We start from the raw sequence: 22,846 nt of genomic DNA on the forward strand, positions 1-22,846 counted from the left end.
GCAGTATAAGGATTCATGCTATAGGTAAAGGTTAAACTAGACAAACTCTGAGATTCCTTCTAACTCTGAGATTATATATCCCTATGACCATTCTCCAGTGCAGTCTGCTACTCTTACTAACTGGAGAAGTATTTTCTATTGGATTGTATGGTTGCAACTACAACACTTTTGTTAATCTGGAAAAATCAAATCAAAAACTGCTCCATTCTTTGATACCAGTGATTTTTAAGTAGATACTTGCTATGAATAGATCGTTCCTCCCATATGTTCCATGTTCCAAAAAGAGAAAACAGGGAAGGAATTCTTATATCAACAAATGCTAATAGGTTCCAGTCATATTAATCAAAGTAACATGATGGAATGGCATTAATTTTTTTTAAGCCATGGGCCAGCAAAGCTAGTACCTTGCTGACAAAGTATCAGAACAGCACAAGTTTACGTAAACAGATTTATTTTCTTAGTTAGGCTCTGATTAAATATCTTATGAATTCTAATGTAGTGTCCTTATACAAACAATTAAGTAAATACCTCAAGTAAATACATTACTAATGCATCTAAATTAAAGAGATTTCTTGCTGATAGGATTTCAGTCATATCCAAAGACGTACTTTTGGAGGAGGGGGAGAGGGAGAGAAAAAAAGAAAGAAAGAAACAGCCCACATTGCTAATGAAATTTGGTTGAAAATTGCTGTAATCCATTTTCTGATGAAGTGGCTCAGATGCATTTTACCCATCCCAAAATACATAAGACAGAGATAAAAACATTCTTTAATAATAATGTACTTCTGATGAGATGGAATATAGAAAATTACACACTTGGTAAATTCATCAGCTAGAAGCAATCAGTAGAGCACTGGAGGTCACCTTTAGCATGTCCTCTGTTTGCTTTCATAAACAATCACCTGAAATGGAATGCTTTGGCTGACTTTTTCATTTGATTCAAACACGAAATGTTCATTATTCTTTTATGTCACACCAGGTTGATTTTAAATTTGTTCATCATTTAACCCAAATGCATACACATTTGAAAGTAATGTTCAACACACTGCTATGGAACTCTATGTCTTCATCAGCAAACAAAGACTGACACACTCAAAGGCGTCCCTTCCTACAATCAAGGTTCAAAGTTGTTTGTGTCTTTATAGGAAACATCGGTATCATCATTTTCATTGTTTTTAAACTATATCAAGTTTCTCTCATGATCAAACAGTTGAAATGTCAAGGGAGGAGGAGGGAGGGAGGAAGGGAGGGAGAGAGAGAGAAAGCGAGAGAGAAACAGATGCAGTTATGAAGGAAAAGAAGCAATTCTTTAAGAAAAGGACATAAAAGGTCAGGCTAATTGCCTCCATTTAAATATTCTCACCTTTGTTGCAAGAGCTTCAGCACTTTCTCGACAAGTCTTCTCTATTTCCAGATGGTTCTGCATAAAATTTACTTCCTCTATAACCATGTGAGAAACTAAAAATGAAGACAAAAAGTTTTTAGCATTAAAATTATTAGTCAGCTATTTCCAGGAGTTCATGTCTCATGATTATGAATGTCATCATTCTATTACTAGCCCTTTAACTACTACCGGAAAATGTTAAAACTACTTGAACTCTCTGAAACTGGCAAATGTTTTCATTTGAACAGGAAATTAAAAAATGGTTAATTTTATAACTTTCCATATAAAATACAAGTTATATACATACATATTATATATAATGCATATATATGTATATATATATATATATAATTATACTGCCCTTTAGAAAGCAATAAGAAAACTTGTTAATGTTATGTTGAATAAAGGAAGTATCTCTTTTTCTCTCTCCTAACTAAAGAAAATTGTCAAACATGACACACAGTTCCTGGCAGGATATCATAGATGGATTCAGAGGGAAAATCAGTTAATCAAAATTAAGGGAAGATTCGCACTAGGAAAATAAACAATTTGTCCTAAGTACCCATTGATCATGTCATGCTGGAGTGACCATGTGGTAGCATTAAGCAGGGCAGGAAAAAATCTATTGCTACATATTCTTAATTTGTAGAATTCATGATACAGAAGTTACTGAAATGTAATAAACTCTTGGGGGGAAAGTACAGGAACAAAGTACCTACAGCCTATATGTCAATAAAATCATATAGAGAACAAAAACTCTATATTTATATATGCTAGGGTTAGAAGAAAAACAAAGCTTTATCATTTTTTAATGCTTTGCCATTAATTTAAAAATACTCCTTTTGAGATTTTCCTAAGTAGGTTTACTGAATCTGGTACCTGAAAGCTCAAAGTAATTTGAACTTACATTGTATTTTTTAAATCCAGAGAAGAAAAATTGTATCTTTTCCCATATTTGGGGGTTAAATAAAATGCATTGTCATAAACGGAACTGGAGATATATGGATTTATTGACTTTTGTCACTCACACCCAATCACAGAACACCCAAATGTGAAAAGTCTCCCAAAGTTAGGCAGAGGGCCCTGGGTTTGCGTCACACAACTAGAGATTACTTTTGCTTCATTTAAGCTTAATTAACCTACAATTATGATTAAACTCAGAGAAAAAAATTCTCTCCAAATTAAATACAAAAATGTATTACTTCCGAAGTCTGTCCAAAGTTCTTATTATGTTAATATTCAAATTCATAAAGCAGCACTAAGTGGCCAGAAACATCTCTAACCTTGACATTTTTTCAGGGGTAATAATAATCTGCAGCAAATGCAGGCCAACCAAAAACCACTTAACTAATTAGTAGTTGCAGTCACCGAGAAAAACATGAATCAACACTGTTATTACAAGTGGCACATTTGAGTGGCATCTAATTATGACTTGATGAGCACGATACTTGCATTATCAACATTACTACTGCATCCCATCAGGGACTAAAAGCTGCTGATGGCATTGACTTCGAGAAACTCCCACTCAATGGTACAGCAGCACCCAACAATCCCCTTGGCAGGGGCACCCTCACTAAATGACACGTTAAGCGTAATTACTGGTAGACATTGTAAATAAACAGGATTGGAAGTGAACATTGTACCAAGTGCATAAGACACAATCTGACACATTGGAAGTGGCAGTCGTAATTGCGAGTTTCTTTGACTGCTCAAGATCATTTCAACTGCATTTCTCAGAGGACAGTGATTATAACTGTGGAGACAGACGGCATAATGGTATCAGCACTGCTGACAGAGCAGTGAATTAAATTGTATCTGCTGTTGTGTGAAAGCCTTGATGAGAGGTACAGATGCCTTAGTGGTCTTATCATTATAACACAATGGTCATGTTGTCATCAACCTTTCTGGCTCCAATTGAAAAGAAATGATTGTGTGTTGAAGCCCCCCCCTCCCTTTCCTCACCACCCCCCTCCTCCCCTTCTATCTCTTGTTCTGAATAGAAGCAATTTTCAGAGAGCTATGAAATCACGCAATAGGGCCGAAAATGCAGCTGCTTGGCATACAAACGGGTCCCCATTAAACTGGAATCACACACAATATGTGTTTATGCCAGAAGAACAAATAAAAGCTGAGTACAGGCCAAGTTTATTCACAGACACAAAGCCCGTGTAGCTCTTCATCAATATAATTGCCTTTTATATTGTAGTTTAAATAATAGGCTCTATTATTTCCTTAAAATCCTAATATTCCCGGCATTTTATCACTATGTTTACAAGGTATGTTCTTCAAAAAATGTGAAGGGAAGAGAAAAGAAACCTATACAATTTTACAACATCAAATATTACTTTGAATTTTTAGTCTTAACTACTTGACATTTTCTGCCACAATCTGGTATTTCCAGTATCATAACAAAAACATAAACACTCCACACTTTTCATTGGAATTTGACTTTTTATTCAACAACATTCTTACTTATGGAAGAGTTAGAAGATCAGTTCAAGGTAGTGAAGTTTCAGCCTAGTAGATATACACACAAAAACAGTTTGTAAAAAGCTGTTGTGTCATTTAATTTGATAAATTTAGCTAGATGGCACAAGCTTGTGGTATTCCCACCCTTCTCCAACCCTCCAGCCCCCATCCATGATTCTATGTTTGCTTTTCTATCAAGTACAGTATGTTTTTTTTTCTTTGAAAAGTCAGGTCCTCTCTAGCAATACCCTTCTTTTTGTCTTATCAAGAAACTTTCTCATTGGACTATATATGAAATTGGCAGAATTAAACATAGCCAATTTCTGAACTTTCTGATCATATGGGTATAGAAAAGCCTAGTTCAAATTGCATTGTAATAGCCACTTGTGAGATTTTTACATATTTGGAATAACAGATGAAAAGAGAAGAGTGGAAATATAGTAGTAAAATTCCCCTAGATCAGGGCTTCTTAATCTTTTGTGTGTGTGTGTGTGTGTGTGTGTGTGTGTGTGTGTGTGTGTGTGTGTGTGTGTGTGATGAATCCCTTTAGCAGTCTGATGAAGCCAATGGATCTCTTTTCAGAATAATGTTTTTAAATGTATAAAACAGAATTATAAAAATACCAATTACACTGAAATATCATTATCAAAATATATTTTTAAAAACCCAATTGTATAGCTGTTAGGTGAAGAGGTCTACCCTACATGTTAACTATTACTTTTTCCAAAATAGTCTTAAAGTTATAAGTTTAATCAGTTACAAATTTTAACCAGTTTTAATAAATTCCAAGCACAACCATTAATGTTGTTGATCAGTAAAGATCCAATCACAGAACATGTTTATCTGTTAAATACAATTCTCTTCTTCCCCTGAAATTTTAAATTAATTTTTCTCAGGTGGTTGTTATTGTTGTTTATATTGTGAAGAGAAGTCAAAAGTTCATTCCCTTTGGAAGATAATATTATGGACCAGAGATGTTTCTTGAGAAAAACTTCTCTCAGTCAATGGGATACAGGCAAGGCCCATGCATATTTAAACAGCACGTGGTACCATTCTCACCCAATATCACACACCATGGCAGAAAGCAGCTATGAAAACTGATATGTGCCCACAAAAATAAGTATGAATTTTAGTTCTAGACATGCAGCAGTCCCAAAGGCAGTAAGATTTTAACCTAAGAGACATCTGTTAAAATCAATTCCAAGGGATCTCATGAATATGATGATGTCAGTCATCTACTATAGGTTCATCTTTTGGCCTGCAGTGACCAGTAGGATGAGACAGACCTAAAGAGGAGAAAATGGGACTGGCAGGGAAACCGGAAATAATACTGCCTGATGGCAGCCATGAAATATGTAGTGAATGTAAATATAGCAATGGCTAATTTTCGAAAGTACTATACCAATGACCCTGGTTCTCAAAAGCTATGCCCAGCAAAGTTCAAGTACTGGCAGTATCAACCTATAATAATCATTTTAACAACTTCCCTATAGAGCACTGTAAGATTTACCAAGCCTTTGACCTGAACTAAGTTAGCTCTTCATTGCTTTCTTTTGACCTTTAAAACTCACAAATCTAGTACGTGGCAAATATTAAACATAAAACCAAAAACTTCATTAAGGCCAGTTTCCTCAAAGGAAATGGTAATTTCAGTGAAAAAATTCCATTTTTATGGTGAATCTTTATTCAGACTGGAGGAGGGAGCAAAGAAGGAAGAGTGATGAAAATGGCAGCTGGAGTGAAAAAAATCCATAAAAGTTACAGTAACAGTTAATTTGGGGGTCTACTGTCATCTCTCCCCCAAAGCAGTCATAAATTCAAGTACAAAAACCTGAACTATATCCATCGCATATTGCATGAAGTCAACAAAATATCAATAATTTCAACACATTATAAGAGATACTGTCAATGCTACCACAATAACTCTTTCAGATATGACACAACGTCAATACAAGTGTGAGAATGTTCCATTAATCCTGCATTTGGGGACTAGGAATCCCTAAGCAATCATAATTCATACATTCATAAATAAGAGATACTTCCATCACAGTATATTGGCCTCAAAAGATATGGAATGTCAACAACACTTTCCTCAGCTTGTCTTTGTTGCTGCCAGGCACCATGAAAGAACCCAGCCCTACTGAAATTTAACTACAATGCTGAATTTTATTGCCTTTTTTTTAAACATTGATAAAATGTTTTGTTGCAACAGTTACCAGGAGAAAACACTGTAGGATACAATTTTTAAATTGTAATCAGGCTTTTAAGCCTGATTATTTTACAGAGTTTGCAGTCAACTGGAGAGCAGTCCCTGCTTCTAAGAGACAGAGCACTAGAAGTTGGACAGCTGAGGTCACTACCTACTCACTCCCTACCTCCCACCAATATTTTCCTCCCCATATCTAAAACTTCACCATAAGTGGCTCAGTCATGTTCTATCCCCAAGGAAAAAGTAGCAACAGATGTACACCATCTTAAAAGAAAATCATACATGCACATTGAACTTCATGATTTAAGACCATTAAGTTATCTCTCTTTCATTCTTTCAGAAAAACAACAGATATAATTATAGTTACAGATAGACATGGTAAAGCTATAGATATGAATATGGATATAGATGTAGGTGACAGAAATATAAATGACATACAGATTATACATGGATACAGATATGGATATATAGATATGGCTAGAGATATAGATAACAGATAAAGATTTAGACACAAATACATATATAGATGATATAAATATGGATACAGAAAGATATAGGCTTCAATATACACACAGATACAGATAAAGATGAAATAGACATTGATAAAGATGATAGATATACGAATATGGATTATATAATACTGATATAGATATGGATGATATAGATAAAGATAGTAAGCATAGAACAGAAAGATATGATGACTGACTTCTCTGTGACCATGGTAAGAGTAAGCATGCTAAGACTTCTGCTAGGTTTTACTTAATAAATGAAACTGAAACATGCACGTACTTTTCTGAAACTCCTCCAGTTTCTTAACAGCTTCATCCCGTTCTTGTTTAATTTTGTCACACTGAAAAGGAAAAAAAAGGAGGGGGATATTAATTTGTTTCAACTCAGTAAGATATCTCAAAAGCCTATTATATGTGAGAAAAGCTGGCTATTAAAAATAAAGACTTCAGGCTGACTGCGATGAGCTTTGAAGCTGGGGTTAGGTAAGCATAGGCAAATTTCATGAGCAACATCTCAACAAAGTGTTCAGACATGATTCCAGAAAACATTTTTACTGGGGGAAAAATTAAAAAGCAATGGTCGTTCTCATCTGCTTGAACAACTTGGCTAAAATAGTATTTCTACCACTGCACTCTGCTATTTTTCTAAGACTTCCCAAAAATAGACATTTTATTACAATGATCTGTTCAAAAAAGATTTCTGTGTAACATATTCAAGCTAAAAAACATTCACTTTTTAAGAGAACTCTTTTGCTGTACAACAGTAGCTTCTGTTAATACAGTAGCTGCTATGGTACTGGCTCACCCTCTCTTTCTGTCATGTAATTGCATAAGTCAGGTAGAGTCTCGGTAAGCTCTGAATTCAGTAGTCTCTTCCAGAATCAGATATGCTAACTGGCCCTCTAAAGCTCATACAATGGCTGATTGACAAATGAATTAAGACATGTTTCTTAAGCGTTTATCATGAGCCAAACTCTATGCTAAGGATACAAATACAAAAACAAAGGCAATACCTGCCCTGCCCTCATAAAGCTTATATTTTAATAAGGGAAGACAACTTAAATAAAGAAGTAGTGACCAGGGAGGGATATATGTTGTGAAGTTATAACAATGGTAGGTAGAGTCATAAAGGAGTAGACAGTCATACTTTCCTAAGATCAATGACAGAATTGTCTATTAAGGTTTCAGAACGGTAAGAGGGGTAAAAGTATGTGTGAAACAACATAATTGCTGAGGAGGGGATGCCTAGGAGTGAAGAGTACTTGGACTACTAAATAAACACCAGTCAGGATTACAGGTGTATAAATGGGTTCCTCCAAAGTAGTTTCTTTTCAGGTCTTGGGGTTGATCCCCAAACCCTGGCAAGGCACATCATAATTGATATTTATATTACACTTTACAATTTCTAAAATATTTTATATTCATTTCCTCTGTTGAGATTTGCAACAACCCTGTGAGATGGATAATTCCACAAATAAGGAAACTGAGACTCTGAAAGATGATGTGATTTGCCTATTGTCACAAAGTTATGAAAGATGGGATTTGGACCCAAGTCTTCCCAATTTCTATTTCAGCACTTTATCTACTATGCCCTACTGACTCATCAACTCATACATCAGGAAGAGGCACCTCACTCCCTTAATTAACAAGCATTTATTAAATGCTTGTATTCATATGCCACTGTGTGCCAGAAACTCTGCTAGACATTGGAGATACAAAGACAAAAATTCATTTTCAGTTTTAATCAAACCCTCAGAACCCTCTGCTGAGGCTGCCAATAGTAGCAGAAGCATTGAATAAGGACAGCATTCTATTCACACCTAAACAAAGACCACCAGCTCACTTCTCACACAGGCCACCAAATAACTGTCAAATATGGTAACTTTCTGCCAATGTCAATCTCAGATGGTGGCACATCAACAGTCCAGATGTTAAAGATTCCATTACCAAAATCCAGTCACTGATCAAATCTTAATTTCCTTCCAAAAGGATTAGGGAGAAAGGCTCCAGCAGAGTCCCGGCCAGAGTGGCCCAGCCTTTTTTTTTTTTTTTAAACAAAACAAAACAAACAAAAAAAGCAGGTGACCAATCTCTACAAGCCCAGTTTTTATGTAATTCCTGCTTTCATGAATAGCAGATTCTATAGCTGTCTACAAACCTACAGCTGTGTAATACCAAAGGTCTTCATGTGTCTGTGGCTTCTATTTTCTGCAACTGCATTATGAGAGAACTGGCAGCCACAGAATCTACCATCTGCTATGGATATTGAAAGGAAAAAAAATTTACAAGTGCAACAAATGTAGCTTTACTTATCACAAGATGGAACAAAATCCAAAGTAAAGGATGTGTCTATTCACTGAGCAGAGGTCCGAATGATCAATTAATGCATTATTTTGGGTAAGTCCTGAAAAAGATTCTACTTTCTCATTCAACTAGGAAAGAAGAGGAACATTAAAATATTATAGGCCTTTTAGGTGGAATGTTGTATCTTCAGTTATATTACGCTAAGCCACACAGTCAAAGAACCCACCCCCACCCCAGCTGCACCATTTATATAAACTGCTCCCTTTTTGTGTAAGAATTGCCCGCAAAGACCTTGCAATAGCAACAGATGTTCTCGGGACCACATTGCTTAATTGTAATTCCCAATGATTCTCTGTTGCTTACAGCTCACACGGAACATAGCAGCATGATTGCTGGCTAGTTTAAGCAACCTGGATAATATTACGCCTGCTCTATAGTCTCTATTTTGGCTCTTTATGAAGTGGCGAATTGATCCATGGTTGGCCTTGTGGGTTTTGAAAGCCCTTCATAGTGGAGGCCCTGGCTATTTTCCAGATCTCTTCCTTGAACCACATCCAGGCAGATACCTGGCTTCTGACACTGACCCTGAACTTCTGGGTTTTGGCAGGCATGTCTGCAGAGAAGGTCTCTGCAGTATGAATTTGCAACACCCAGAGATGTCTTGTCTAGATCCTTTGCCATTTCTAAGATAGTCTTAAATTATGATCAACTTTGAATTATCTGCATCAATAGTGTAACAATGAAACAGCCTGCATATACCTGAAAAAATAAACACATATGTGTGTGTATACATACATGCACACATACTTATTACACATATGCATCAAGAAGTAGCCAAAGACAATCCAAAAAGACTACAAATGGAAAAATGGTGTGTGGAGGGCCATAATAATCATCAAGTTCAACTCTTTTTTTTATAGATGAAAAAACTAGCCCAGAGAAGTGGCATGCCTTCCCTAAAAGTATATAGCTAGTAAGAGCAGTGGATGAGAATTTAAGTTTTAGCTCTGTGATAATAAAAGTTCCAGTGTTTTCATACACACACACACACACACACACACACACACACACACACACACACACACACGGTGGTCTACCATATATCTTCCTTATAAAAATTTTATGAAGTAAGTACAAGTATTATTCATCAACCTAACAGACGAGAAAGCCAATGTGGAGAAAGTTAAGTTATTGCCCCTAATTATGCTACCTGAACCAGACCTGCTGAAACTTAGGACAGCGTCCTTTTCAGTAACCACTGCTGCCTCTTGACTGATCTCAATTTGGAGAACTGACAGCTGATTGTATTTGTCATCTAAATGAGTATTTATTCTTTTTAAATGTTCTATGTTATTCTACTTTCCCATTTTCCTCTCCCCACTCCAAGACCTTCCCATTTATTTTCCCTCAAAGGAAGAGACTATATGTCCTAATATGTATACTATTCACATACATACAAAAAGCATGCAAATGATGAGAATTTATACATAATTACCTAATATGGAATAAGCTGCCTCAAATTACTTTTTTAATAAAAACTACTATTGTAACTGCCTCCATTTGGACAACTCAGGCTGGACTTCAACTACAATTTATAAATTCCTACATACATATTCAGAGCATACAATAAATTAAACTATTTCAGCTTGCAAAAAATTCTTCCTAATCTTCATTCCCTCTTTCTAAATGTTTTTGAAGTTCTTTGTTTCACTCCAATTTTAACAGGAATAAGAAGTGAGAACAACCCTAAAGCTGTCTTACTGCATTCTCCAAATTCTAGGTATTTATTGTGTGTTAGATGGAAACACGTGTCATCAGAACAGAGATCCTTGTTCTTTGTTTCTGGATAGATTGCTGTTAATAAGAGACTCATTTTCACTTTCAAACTGCTAAGTAATTACTTTTTTTTCCCCCTGGCACAACCACTTGCTATTCTATCTCAAAGAAATTGCATGTATATGGATGTATTATGCATGAACAGTTAGCACAATAGATGCGTATCTTGTTTTTTAAAGCGATTTTTATTGAATCATTTGAAGCAAAATACTTTGGAACCTTTACTCCTGAAAACTATACAAAAGGAAGAAATGTTTAACAATACACAACTGAACCAAGGCACAGACAGTATCATATGTCCAGCTTCTTGAAACATAAGTCTTGGAAAGTATCTGCCTCTCTCCATTTTCATTCATGGCTCCTGGCAGAGTGACAGAAACCAGGGATGTGTTGTTACAGTATCTCACCAAAACTACTTCTACTACTAGTAGCAGTCACACACTGACTCATTTCAAAAATCTCTCTTAAGGACCTCATATGAAATACAAATATTTTTTCCTTTTTAAGGAAATCACTACCAGAATTTGTTCTCCCTCTCTGTTAGTGAGAAACCTAAGGGCTATTACAATTCAGCTTGGATAGGGCACCCCGCTCCCATACACGTATACACCCTTCTCTTTTTTTCCACATGGGAAAAAGAAAGCAAACACCAAACTTCAATTATGATATAGCCCCTTGCTCAAGAGCAAATACTTTAAAGTGTGTCTTCAACTGTGTGGTTGCACAACTGGCCAATGAAATATGTTGATAATGCAAGTACAGTTATGTCAGCAATGACAAATTAAAGCATTTATTTGGTTGGAAGCATATTTAGTGAAAGATATAATTAACAAAGTTGCTGTTTACTTTAAACAGAACAGTGGGAGCACATTAATTTTCACTGGTCCACCCCCTTGCACCCTTGGCCATAAGTCAGTGAAACAATTCCATTTTACAGACGTCAATCTTAAACTTTTATAGGCAAGAGATCTACAGTCTCATGTTTTTGTGCTATATCAATTTCTCAAATTTTAATTTAAATTTTAAAGGTGTTAACCTTACCTTTCTGAATTGATCTATCTTCAAACTTAATGAACGTGTACTAACTCCAATCTCAAAGCTACTGATAAAAACAAAATTCAAGTAAACTCCCAGTTAGCCAGTGTAGTAGAGTGCAACAGTCCAACAAATCATCCAAAATAGGAGTTAATTAAAAAAATCATTGGCATTTACCTTTAGAGTTCATCATGTAATTATATACTTGTTTACAATATTCATACATAATAATTCATGTTTATGTATACCTTTAAAGTTAATAAATTGTTCCTCACTGACAATTCTATGAGGTAGATGGCACCAGTACGATTACCTCCATTTTACAGAGAAGGAAACTGATGCGCTGAGAGCCCAAGTTACCTGCTTATGATCACAAAGCTAGGAAGTCTTAGTGCCAGAATTCAAAGCAAGGTTTCTCTCATTCTAAGATCAGCACTCCTATCATGCCATGTTGCCTGAGATTGTTTTATGTATAGTTTTATATTATGTCAGGGATATGGTTCACCTTCCTAATTCTATAGAATTTTAAAGATTAAGTTAAGTTTGCAGTCACTATAAAATCTTTATGAAATTTGGGAAATGGTCAAAGCTCCAAACAAGGCTATCCTTAAAGGAAAAAATTAAAGAGAAGCAAAAAGTTGACTTCCCCAAATGATTTTATATAGTAAATCCTCAGTTACACAGATGACTGAAAAGGATGGACAAATATGATTCCCCCTCCCTTATGTTAAATGTATGTTGGTTATGAAAATAGCATTGATTGGGGGAATAAAAGCTCCCTTAGGGGATCTCCTCAGACAAGGTGCCTCACAAGCATATGTTAGGAACCCACAAGAGTCCACAAAAGTCAATCACAGAAATAACTGGTCAATGACAATATGAGTATCAACATCAAGCAAGGCATTGCCCAGGGAGATGTCTGCTCACTCAAGATATTTAAAGTCATAGTGCTTGTCCTGAGTAAATTATAAATAGAAGATTGACCCTTCAATAGATGGTGGGATTCTCCTGGTATTAGTGTTCCTGGATGGAATTAAGCCTGTCAATGGTACAGGGCTACTTTAATGGGCCATGATCACTAAAAGAGGTGGGCCTACCAATCTGAACAAGAAAAACTGAGTGTATAAAGCATGTGTATCTCGCAGATTATAGCATGAAGCTGGATGAGCAGCCAACTGAACGGCAATTTGGGGGCTATTTTTTTGTTTGTTTGGACTCATGATTTCACTTATGTGGGGAATTCTGGGTAAGGCAAATATCTATCAATGCAAATTAGATTATATATTACAAATGCAATTTATAGCCTTAGAGAGCCAGTTAGAGAAATTAGGTCAAAGATGGCACTTGAATTCATGTCTTTCTGACTCTGGAGCTAGTTCCCAGTTCAGTAGACCTCATTCATTCATTCATCAAAATACATTAGGCATTGCACATGAAAATGACCCAGAGATAATTATATAGGAGTTGACATGGCTAACAATATTTGTGAAACAGTCCATTGCTTTCAATGATTCAGAACTGTTAGCTACTACAAAACACCATATCTTTTTAAAACAATATCGAAAGAATCAAGCCTACTTGGGACCCAAAGGGAAATGGAAACAAACATAGTCGGTGGTGAAAGTAGGCTGTTGCTAACTGCCAACCTGTTTTTTACATCAACTGTCTTGGATATCACTGGTGATATACATATATATATATATAATTTCCATAAAAGGAGATGTCATGTAGCAGGAATGAGGTTTAATAGATGGATAGCCCAAGAACCACACCAACACTCATAAAATATTAAAAGAACCAGAACAAAGTACCATCGGGGAGAATCTATGGAAGACTTATGGAAAGACATGGACAAGAATCGTATAGGAAAAGAAGACATTTCTACATTTTGATCTATACTAGTGCCCATACTGATGATATAATTGAAGTGTCAGAATGAGTTTTCAATTATGAATACAGAACTGACAAATAGTGACTTTAAAAAAAACATTTTGTGGCTAAGCCTGAGATTAAGAATATACTGTGGATAGTATTAAATGACTTACCCAGGGCCACAGAATTTCTGGCAGAGTCAAGAATTCATGGACTAATAATCAAGAAGTTGAGCAAATAACTAGCAATACTGAAGAGGGTAAAATATGTGCTCTTCAGTTATCAGGAATAACTCTACTTTAAGAATGACTCCCTTCCCTTAAGTAATTAATTGTGTGCCCACTGAATCTTCCCAGTTTTCTTATACCTTAATCTCACCTCTAACATACTCTTCATTTCAGTGACACTGTCCTCCTTGCTGTTTCACGAACAAGATACCCCATCTCCTGGCTTGTGCCTCCTGTCCCCCATGACTGAAATGCTCCTCCTTATATCTGCCTCTTGGTTTCAGAAAGTCCCAGCTAAAATCCCACCTTCTATCAGAAGCCTTTCTCAATGCCTCTTCATTCTTCAATCAATATTTTCCTATTTATCCTGGACATAGCTTGTTTTACATATTTGTTTTCTTATTATCTCTCCCTTTAGACTGTGAGCTCCTTGAGAGCAGGGTTGTTGTCTTTTGCCTTTCTGTGTATCTCCAGCATCTAGCACCATGCTTGGCACATAATAAGCATTTAATAAGCATGCATTGACTGACTGAACATATGGTCTTCTGGCATTGTTATAGCTTCCTACTAAGATTATCAACTAGAAAAAAAGCCCAACTTAAGACAAGATTTCAAATGTACTTCTGCCTTCTACAAGTTTCATTCCTCTGTCATAAAAAAAAATGATTCAGAATTAGAGGCCCTGGCTGTGAATGTCAGCTTAAGTTGTTTTTCCAATCGATGCTGAGGCCAAGTCACTATTGAGGATGTCTGTTAACTCTTTAGGTTATCAGTACATATATTCTGGACATACATAGTAAATGAGCATGATCTTGAGATGGAAAGGTCACTACTCCTGGTCAGTCATATATCCCTCAGCTCTGGAACTCCTCTCTAAGGGAGAGCTATGTTGAGTGGTAGACAAGTACAAACATACCTAACCAAATACACAGCTGATCCTAGGTCATGCTTTACCTGCCACAGAGTGATCTACTAGGAAACCACAGTTTATTCAACATCCTGCAATCTGCCCTGATGCCATTTCCCTATTTCTACTTAACACTCTGAGAAAAATAATCAAATCAACACCACTATTATTACTGGAAAAGATATAACAACTGATTGTGTTATGGCTCCTCTTGAAACCCTGATGACTTCCCAGACCAAAACTCCTTTCCCTAGCTTCAAATCTCCTATACATGCTAGTTCCCGCTATTAGAATGTAAGCTGTTTACAAATTGGTAATTGGTCTAGCCATGCTGGAAAGTAAGGAGGTACTATGCTCCAAAATTCACCAAATGGTGCACACCCTTTAACCTAGTGCACTCTACTAGGCTCACACTCTAAAGAGATCAAGACAAAAAAAGGAGCCATATACACAAAAATATTTATAACAGCTCATTTTGTAGTGGCGAACAGGGGTACCCATTAATTAGAGAATGGCTGAACAGCTATGGTATATGAATATAATGGAAAACCATTATTCCATAAGAAATTACAATAGAGATGATTCAGAGAAACTTGTGAAGGTCTGTATGAAATGATACAGAGTGAAGTGAGCAGAACCAGGGAAGCAATTTATGCAGTAACAACATCATAAAAGCCAAACGACTTTGAAAGCCTTAAGATCTCTGATCAATGCAATGACTAACCATGACTGAGAAAACTGATAATGACTCGTTACCTATCTCCTGACAGAGAAGCAATACATTTGAGATACAGAATGATAAAGATTTTGGGACAGGAAAAATTTAGGAATTTTTCTTGCTTGACTATGGCATAATTGTCAGAAGGGTTTTGCTTTTCTTTAAGTTAAGGGTGAAAATAAGAAAGAAAGATAGCAAATGTTTACTAATAAAAAAATAAAATGAGAAAATTACAAGTTTCTTGGTAGCAAGAAATAACTGAGTTTTGTTTTTGTATCATCAGAACCTATGACAGTAGTAGAGCTTTAATAAATAGTAGACCACATAGTAGACCTTTAATAAATGCTCTTCTCATTCACCTAAAGAGAGACAAGCAAAAAGAATCTGATATTTTTCCTCTGTCCCTCAAAACAAAAATTATCCCCACATTCAAGTATGTGGTAAAAAAAAGATGGGGAAAAGAAGTTCACTTGGTCTTCCCTATGATTGAATATGAGGGCAATCAAATTAGGATCTTTTACTGTTTTTATTTTACTAAAATTGCCTCTGACTGAATAATGTGATTGAAGATCTTTCCCACCCATTGATGGGCCTGCCCACTGGGGGAAGCTTGATTACGGGAGTTGTTTTGTAGGAGGGTCCCAAGTATGTTTTGTTTTTTTGTATTGAGGCACTGGGTCAGAGGGTGATGCCCTCTGGCTCTAAAAAGTGTATAAATACTCTGAGGGTGAGGTTTTATTTTGGCTCTTAGTTTTCGCAAGAAGGTTTAACTGCCAGATGAGGACTCTGGGAAGCAGCATTAAGGAGCCTCCCAGCTTTGAAAACCCAGATGTCAGGCTTTCCTCTCTGTGGTCAAACAGTTGAGGTCTAGCTGTCTGCTGAATTCAGGCAGAAGGAGAGATGTCTGTTGATCTTTGATTACTTTGGGGCTTACTAACTGGAAGTATTTGTTTGGCCGGATGAGGACTCTGGAAAGCTGGTTTAAGGAGCCCTCCCAGGTTTTGAAAACTCAGATGTCAGTGCTTCCCTTTCTGGTAACTATGGTCAGATAGTTGGGGTCAAACTGTCTGTTGAATTCAGGCACAGGAACTCATGCCTGTTGATCTTCTGATTTCTCTGTATTTTCTTTGAAGTTCAGGGTGCTGACTCCCCTGAATTAGATGAATGATATATGTGCTTGATTAAAGTGATTGTCAACTCCTCAAAAGTTGTCTTTCCTTTTATGAATGCAGATCTAAGAACCTGTGGTAGCAAGCCCCCCTGTGTATATTGGGGTGCTTACTGATACTTTGAAATTAAACATCTTTGATATAGGAAGTACTTGAGGGTCATTGGAAAAGGATTAGACAGTCATGGGCATAAGACAGCAATTCTGCTGAGAGGGAATGAGATTCTCCATTTGCCATTGCTAGAACTAAAGCTGCTTTTACTCTTTCTACTCTGGATAAAAGGCTTTTATTACATGCTTCTCTCCATAGCAATAGACTCCCTCCTATTGGTAAAGATCTATAATAATAATATGGCCTGTCCTTTAACAAAGCCTATTAAATAGTACGTTGGGAACTTGATACCATTCATTCCACTTTGTTGCACCCAGCCAAATACATTGGTCTCTTATCCTTCCTTCTCATTTCTGTTAATAGTTATTTTTAAAGTACTAGCACAGAAATAGATCAACAATACATATTGTGCATGGCTATGATGTAGGCTGACCTATACTCCATATAGAGAGATATATAAATAGTTAAGGGTCTGATGTAAATTAATTCTATTCAATCATATCCTCCTGTAACAAAATGGTATGTTTAACCTATAAAGTCATAGTTTTTTGAACAGGTGGTTCATTTAAAGGACCACTGTAATAACTACATCCTGTTTTGTTTAAATCAGGGCTTCTTAAGCTTTTTTCACTGACAACCCCTTTTTCCATTTGTTAGTTGGTGTTGCCTGGCCTGAGAGCATGCACAGTGCAAAGTGCACATGCTTTGTGTCAAGAACCAAGGCTAGCGAAAAGTTGCAAAATGCAACACAGGGCAAGTGCTGCCAGAAACACCTAGGATTCATTATGCACTTGATTTTGAATTAATTCTTTTGGTCATTGCACCTTCAGAAACCTTTTACCATTGTCAAATTTTTCAAGACCCCATATGGGATCGCAACCCACAGTTTATAAATGCTGGTTTAAATCTTCATGAAGGGGCAGCATGGTACAGTGGAAAGAGAGGTAAATTTGAATGCAAAAAAACTGGATTTGAATCTAGGCTATTCATTACATACTATCCAGGCTAGTCATTATATACAACCTTTGGAACCTTAGGCAAGTCAATTAATCTCTATGGTTTTAGATATGTCCTCTATAGAATGTGAGTTTTGGACTAGATGACCTCTATGGTCCGTTCCATCTCTAAATCTATGATATTGAACCTAATATATACAATATATTGTGTTAGACACTGCGGACAGTGAAGCAGTAGAAGATACGATCCCTGCTTTGAAGGGAAGTTGGGTAGCTAGGACATAACTCTAAACAGATACCAGTATAAGGCAATATAAGGGCCAAATGAATGACACAGGCAGTTAAATGTCACATAAATTCTGAGGACAAAAGGCTCAAATTAGGGTTCTCTAGCAGACTTGTTTCCCTCATTCAAAACCTTGTTCCCCTCCATCACCCCTGTCAGTATTTTTGTCACCTGTACCCAGGGTGGACAACTGCATCTATCCTTGGTACAACAGGAAAGGGGACTATGCTCATGATTTCAGGAAACACTTATGACTGATCCCCATTCATTCGATTCATTTATTCAATACATATTTATTAAACACTTTCTCTACTCAAGGTTCAGAAGATCCAGGCCCACAAACGAACAAGGAGAAGAAAAGAGAAAATGATACAAATATGTGATCCATTTCTATGATCATGTTATCCTTTTTCTTCTAAACTTGTTCTTCACAAAAAATACTGGAAATGGAGTCAGAATTGGGTTCAAATCCTAGATCAACAAGCATGGATTTAGAGCTAGAAAGGCCCACAGAGGCCATAGGGCAGAACACCCTCATTTGACTTACTGTTGAGGAACTGAAGCCAAGAGAGGTTAAATAATCTGTCCATGGTCATGCAGCTAGTGTCTGAGGTGAGATAGGAACCCAGGTCTTCCTGGCTCAAAGTTCAAAATTGGATCCATCATACTATGTTGCCACTTCCTGTGATATGCCACTTGATGTATGACTTTGGACAAGTTACTTAATTTGAGACTTAATTTCCCCATCTATATAATAGAGATATTCTTACCTGCCCTCCCTGATCTCAGTGAATTGTGACTAGATGATACAAAGTTGGGACAGATAGCCCAAAACCTTAGATTATAAGAACTCGATAGGCTAGAATGTTGGGCAAATCTAATATGATAAAATTGATTAGGGATAAATATGAAGTTTTATATTTGGGTTAGAAAAGTCTACAAATACAAATCAGGAAGGTATGGCTAATTAGCAAACATAGAATTTAATAGTTGAAAGGGACCTTGGGAGGTCATCTAGTCTAACCCCTACCTAAAAGAATGTCCCTCAATTCATCTGAGAAAATATCTGGGGGTTCTGATGAATTTCAAAGTGAATAAGAGTTAACAGTGGCACTATGACAATAAAGCTAATGCAATCTTTAATTACCATAAATGAGATATAGTGTCTAGGACTAGAAGAGTTGACAGTTTTCATATGATCTGTTATAGTCAAAACACACCTGGAATGCTGTCGTTATTTTCAGGCACTCCATTTTAAAAATGCTAGGGATAAGCTAGAGAATATTCTCCAGAAACTTACCAGAATGCTGAAGGACCCTAAGATCATGATACCTAAGTACTGAGTGAACAAACTGAAGATGGTTGCCTGAAAAAGAAAAACTACAGAGTGGCAAGATGGCATAGTGGATAGAGTGCTAGACTTGGAGTCAGAAAGACCTAAGTTCAAATTCAGTCTCAGACACTTGGTAACTCAGTGACCTTGGGTAAGTCAATTTGGCCTTTACCTGCCTCAATGTAAGATGGAGTTAATATGACCCACTTGTCAGGGTTGTTGAAGATGAAATGAGATGGCATATATATACATATTCACATACGTATATAAAGTGCTTTGCAAACCTTAAATGCTATGCAATCTTAGCTATTATTACTATTACAGCTGTCTTGAAGCATGTCACATGAAATCTGTCTCCAGAGGGAAGAACTAGGGGCCGTGTATGGAAGGTACAAAGAGGCAAATGTAGGCTTGAAACATCCTGATAATTAGATAACAGAGAATTAGGGCTGTCCAGAAAGGAAATGGCTGCCCCACACCTGTACTGGGCTCACTCTCCACTGGAAATTTTCAACTCCAGATTGGAAGACCATTTATTGGATATGTGACTGAGAGGATTCTTGGTCAGCTATAGAATGAACATGATGGACTTTGAGGCCCCTGCCAAATGTAATATTCTTTGAGTCTGTAATCAAATGAAAAAATAGATGTAAAAGATGATTATTATTATTAATGGCAAAGCATAATATAAATGTGAGGAATGATTATCAGTTGTAACACTGTCACTGTCCCTTCGTTTTGCTGAGTCAATGAGTTCCCCTTGGTTTCCCACTCCATTGTTGCCTTTTCCTTTGCCCTTCATCATCTGGATAGAGAGATAAGAATGACCAAATCCAATTATTGGGTAAGAACTCTTCTTATGCCTTCTTAGCCTCTTTCTACAAATTTGGATATGTGTAGGGATCCCAGCAGAGGAAGTTATCCAAGTGTCAGGAAAATGTGGCTAAGTAGATCTGCATTTTCTTCTTGTCTGACTGCTAATCAAATCCGAATCCTGTCTTAATTCTACCATCTGTCTTTTATTCCATGCTACTGAATAGAACTGGGGGAAGTCATGAACTACAGGTCCAAAACAAATTTTGGTTATCTAATATCAAATGGGACTTCACTGTGGCAACAAATCCTACCCTTCCCTAATCAATCAGCTATCTTGGTGGTAATCACACTCAAATAGAAATGAATCCCTACGTGTTGCATATTTACTTATAAAATCACAAACTAGCATTATCTCTATTGTATTGTCTTTTTAATAATTTTGTTAAAAATTTCCCAATTACATTTAATCTGGTTCTGGCAGCACTTGAGTTTTGTGGCTACTTACGAGTTTGACATCTCTGCTCCATTATACTCACCACAACACATATTCCAAAACTTCTCATTTCTCCTCAAGTCTCCTCAAGCCATGACATACCCAACTCCAAGCTGAGGACTTTGCCTAATACTTGATTTTTAAAAACTGAGGCCATTTGCCAAGAGTTCCCTCTTCTCCTCATCTCATATCTCTATGACATCATCAATAACTCCTCCTACATTTCTACCTCTGATGAATCAGTGGTCCTTCCCCTTCCCAAGGCCAACCATTCTACAAGCACCCTTCTTCCTATTCCTTTATGTTTTCTCTAGCATATTGCTCCCATTATCATCTTCACTCTATTATTTCCCCATCTACATGTTTCTTCCATTTTACTGACAAACATATTCATGCTTCCCCAATCTTTAAAAAGCTCTCACTTTATCATACCATCATATCAGATATTATCCTCTCTCCTCTCCTTTTCAGTGAAAGTGAGGGGGGAAAAGTCTATATTCTGTGCCTCTACATCCTGTCTTCTAAATGCTCTTCTGTAATCTAGCATCTGGCCTTTCAATTAAAAGTTTTCTGTCTAAAGTTACCAATGATCCCTCTTCTGTAATCTGGCATCTGGCCTTTCAATTAAAAGTTTTCTGTCTAAAGTTACCAATGATCAAATTTTAACTATCCAATCTAATGGCCTTTTCTTATCCTTCTTGACCTCTCTGCATCATCTAACACAGTTGGTCATCTTCTCCTAAATATTCTCTTCCCCCTGAGTTGATCTCTTACTTGATTCTCCTCCTATCTGACCACTCCTTCTCAGTCTCCTTTGCCGGGTTTCAATAGATGTATATGTATATGTGTCTGTATATATACACATACACACATATATTATAATTATATATCATATATTTTCATGTGTGTATTAATATATAGATATACATACATATGTGTGTGTATATATATACATATATACAGATACACACACACGTATATAATTTCACATCCACAAATTAAGTAGCTCCAAAATTAGGTAGCTCTGTTAGTCTATGACATAGGTGCATATTTTGCAACTTTGTTTTTAGTTGCCCACACACCTTTGAATTTTGAGTGGAATGGAAGATGTGATTAGCAATTCCCCTGTTAAGCTATCCTACAGTTCAGATAGAACTACATTGAATTATGTACCCTTGGCAAAGTCACTCAGCCACTTTAGGGCAGACATCGTGTCTAATTGTGAAATGCTATCCACCTGCTCATCCGAAAGAGTGCATACCTTCTCCATGAAATCATAAACTTATTTACAAAGTAAATAAGCTATCATCCTTGCCTTCAAGGCTCAAGGAATTTGGGAGGGATGATAAGAAATGCATCTATTTTTGATATCCAAGGGGACTTTTAGATAATTGCTGCCTCTCTCTTCCCCCTTTCCTCTCTCTCTTCCTAATCAAATTCTCTATTTTTCTCCCTTTGTCTTTGGTCTCTAGATATTACTTCCCTCCAATCTGTCATCTTGTGTTATTTCAAGAAAAAAATTGTTAACACATGCTCACAATCATCAAGGAGACAATTTATGGGGGTAAGTAAAGAAAATTATTTTTCAACTGTATAAAAGCCAATAATAAAAACCTCTTGCACAAAGCTTCCAATTTCCATTTTGTGCCAAGCATTTGTTTTTAACTTACAGATTTACAATTACTATATTCAGAGTAGGCAGAGACAGAAAAGACTTCTGGAGTCATTTACTCTAAGTATCAAAAGAAAGAGTACAGAAAAATTTCCTGCAGGATTTGGGCTAAAGTCGTAAAGCTTAAGTCTCTGGAGACTTAGTGTCTACCTCTAACGTGTACAATGTAATTATTGAAAGAAAGCACATTTCTTCAAGCTCATGTGCCATGCTACACATTTGCATCATGTAGTTAATCTCACAGAACTGCACACACTGTGTGACATGCCTGTTATTCTTTACCATCTGGTGCCTGTAGCTGACATTCAGTTTGAAAAACACATGCAGGAAAAAAAAATCTACCCTCTTTCACTCTGAGCTGAAATAGGTAATAGAACAATGAGCTTGGCAATCCAGATTTTTGGAAAGATGGAGAAACAGAATTAGAAATGAAAAATACAGAATATTTTAAAATCATCAAACATTATAAAAGACAAACCTTCTCTTTTGTTTTCTTGTTTTCAGCTTTAAGATCTTCATATTCACCAATTGCTATAAGAG

The 22,846-nt window shown here is 36.5% G+C and overlaps 1 protein-coding gene across 2 annotated transcripts in view; it reads right to left on the bottom strand.

Annotated features, from left to right (window-relative positions):
• Positions 1 to 22,846, bottom strand: part of SHTN1 (shootin 1) — a 120,513-nt gene that overhangs the window by 81,857 nt on the left and 15,810 nt on the right. For both annotated transcript variants that reach the window (XM_072623607.1, XM_072623602.1), the window contains exons 2-4: positions 22,785 to 22,837; positions 6,852 to 6,912; positions 1,364 to 1,458 (exon numbers count right to left, since the gene is read on the bottom strand). In XM_072623607.1, coding sequence (XP_072479708.1) covers positions 1,364 to 1,458; positions 6,852 to 6,912; positions 22,785 to 22,837 — 209 coding nt within the window. The remainder of the gene's footprint in view (positions 1 to 1,363; positions 1,459 to 6,851; positions 6,913 to 22,784; positions 22,838 to 22,846) is intronic.

This window comes from Notamacropus eugenii, chromosome 1 (genome assembly GCF_028372415.1).
Source record: "Notamacropus eugenii isolate mMacEug1 chromosome 1, mMacEug1.pri_v2, whole genome shotgun sequence".
Lineage (NCBI taxonomy): Eukaryota > Metazoa > Chordata > Mammalia > Diprotodontia > Macropodidae > Notamacropus > Notamacropus eugenii.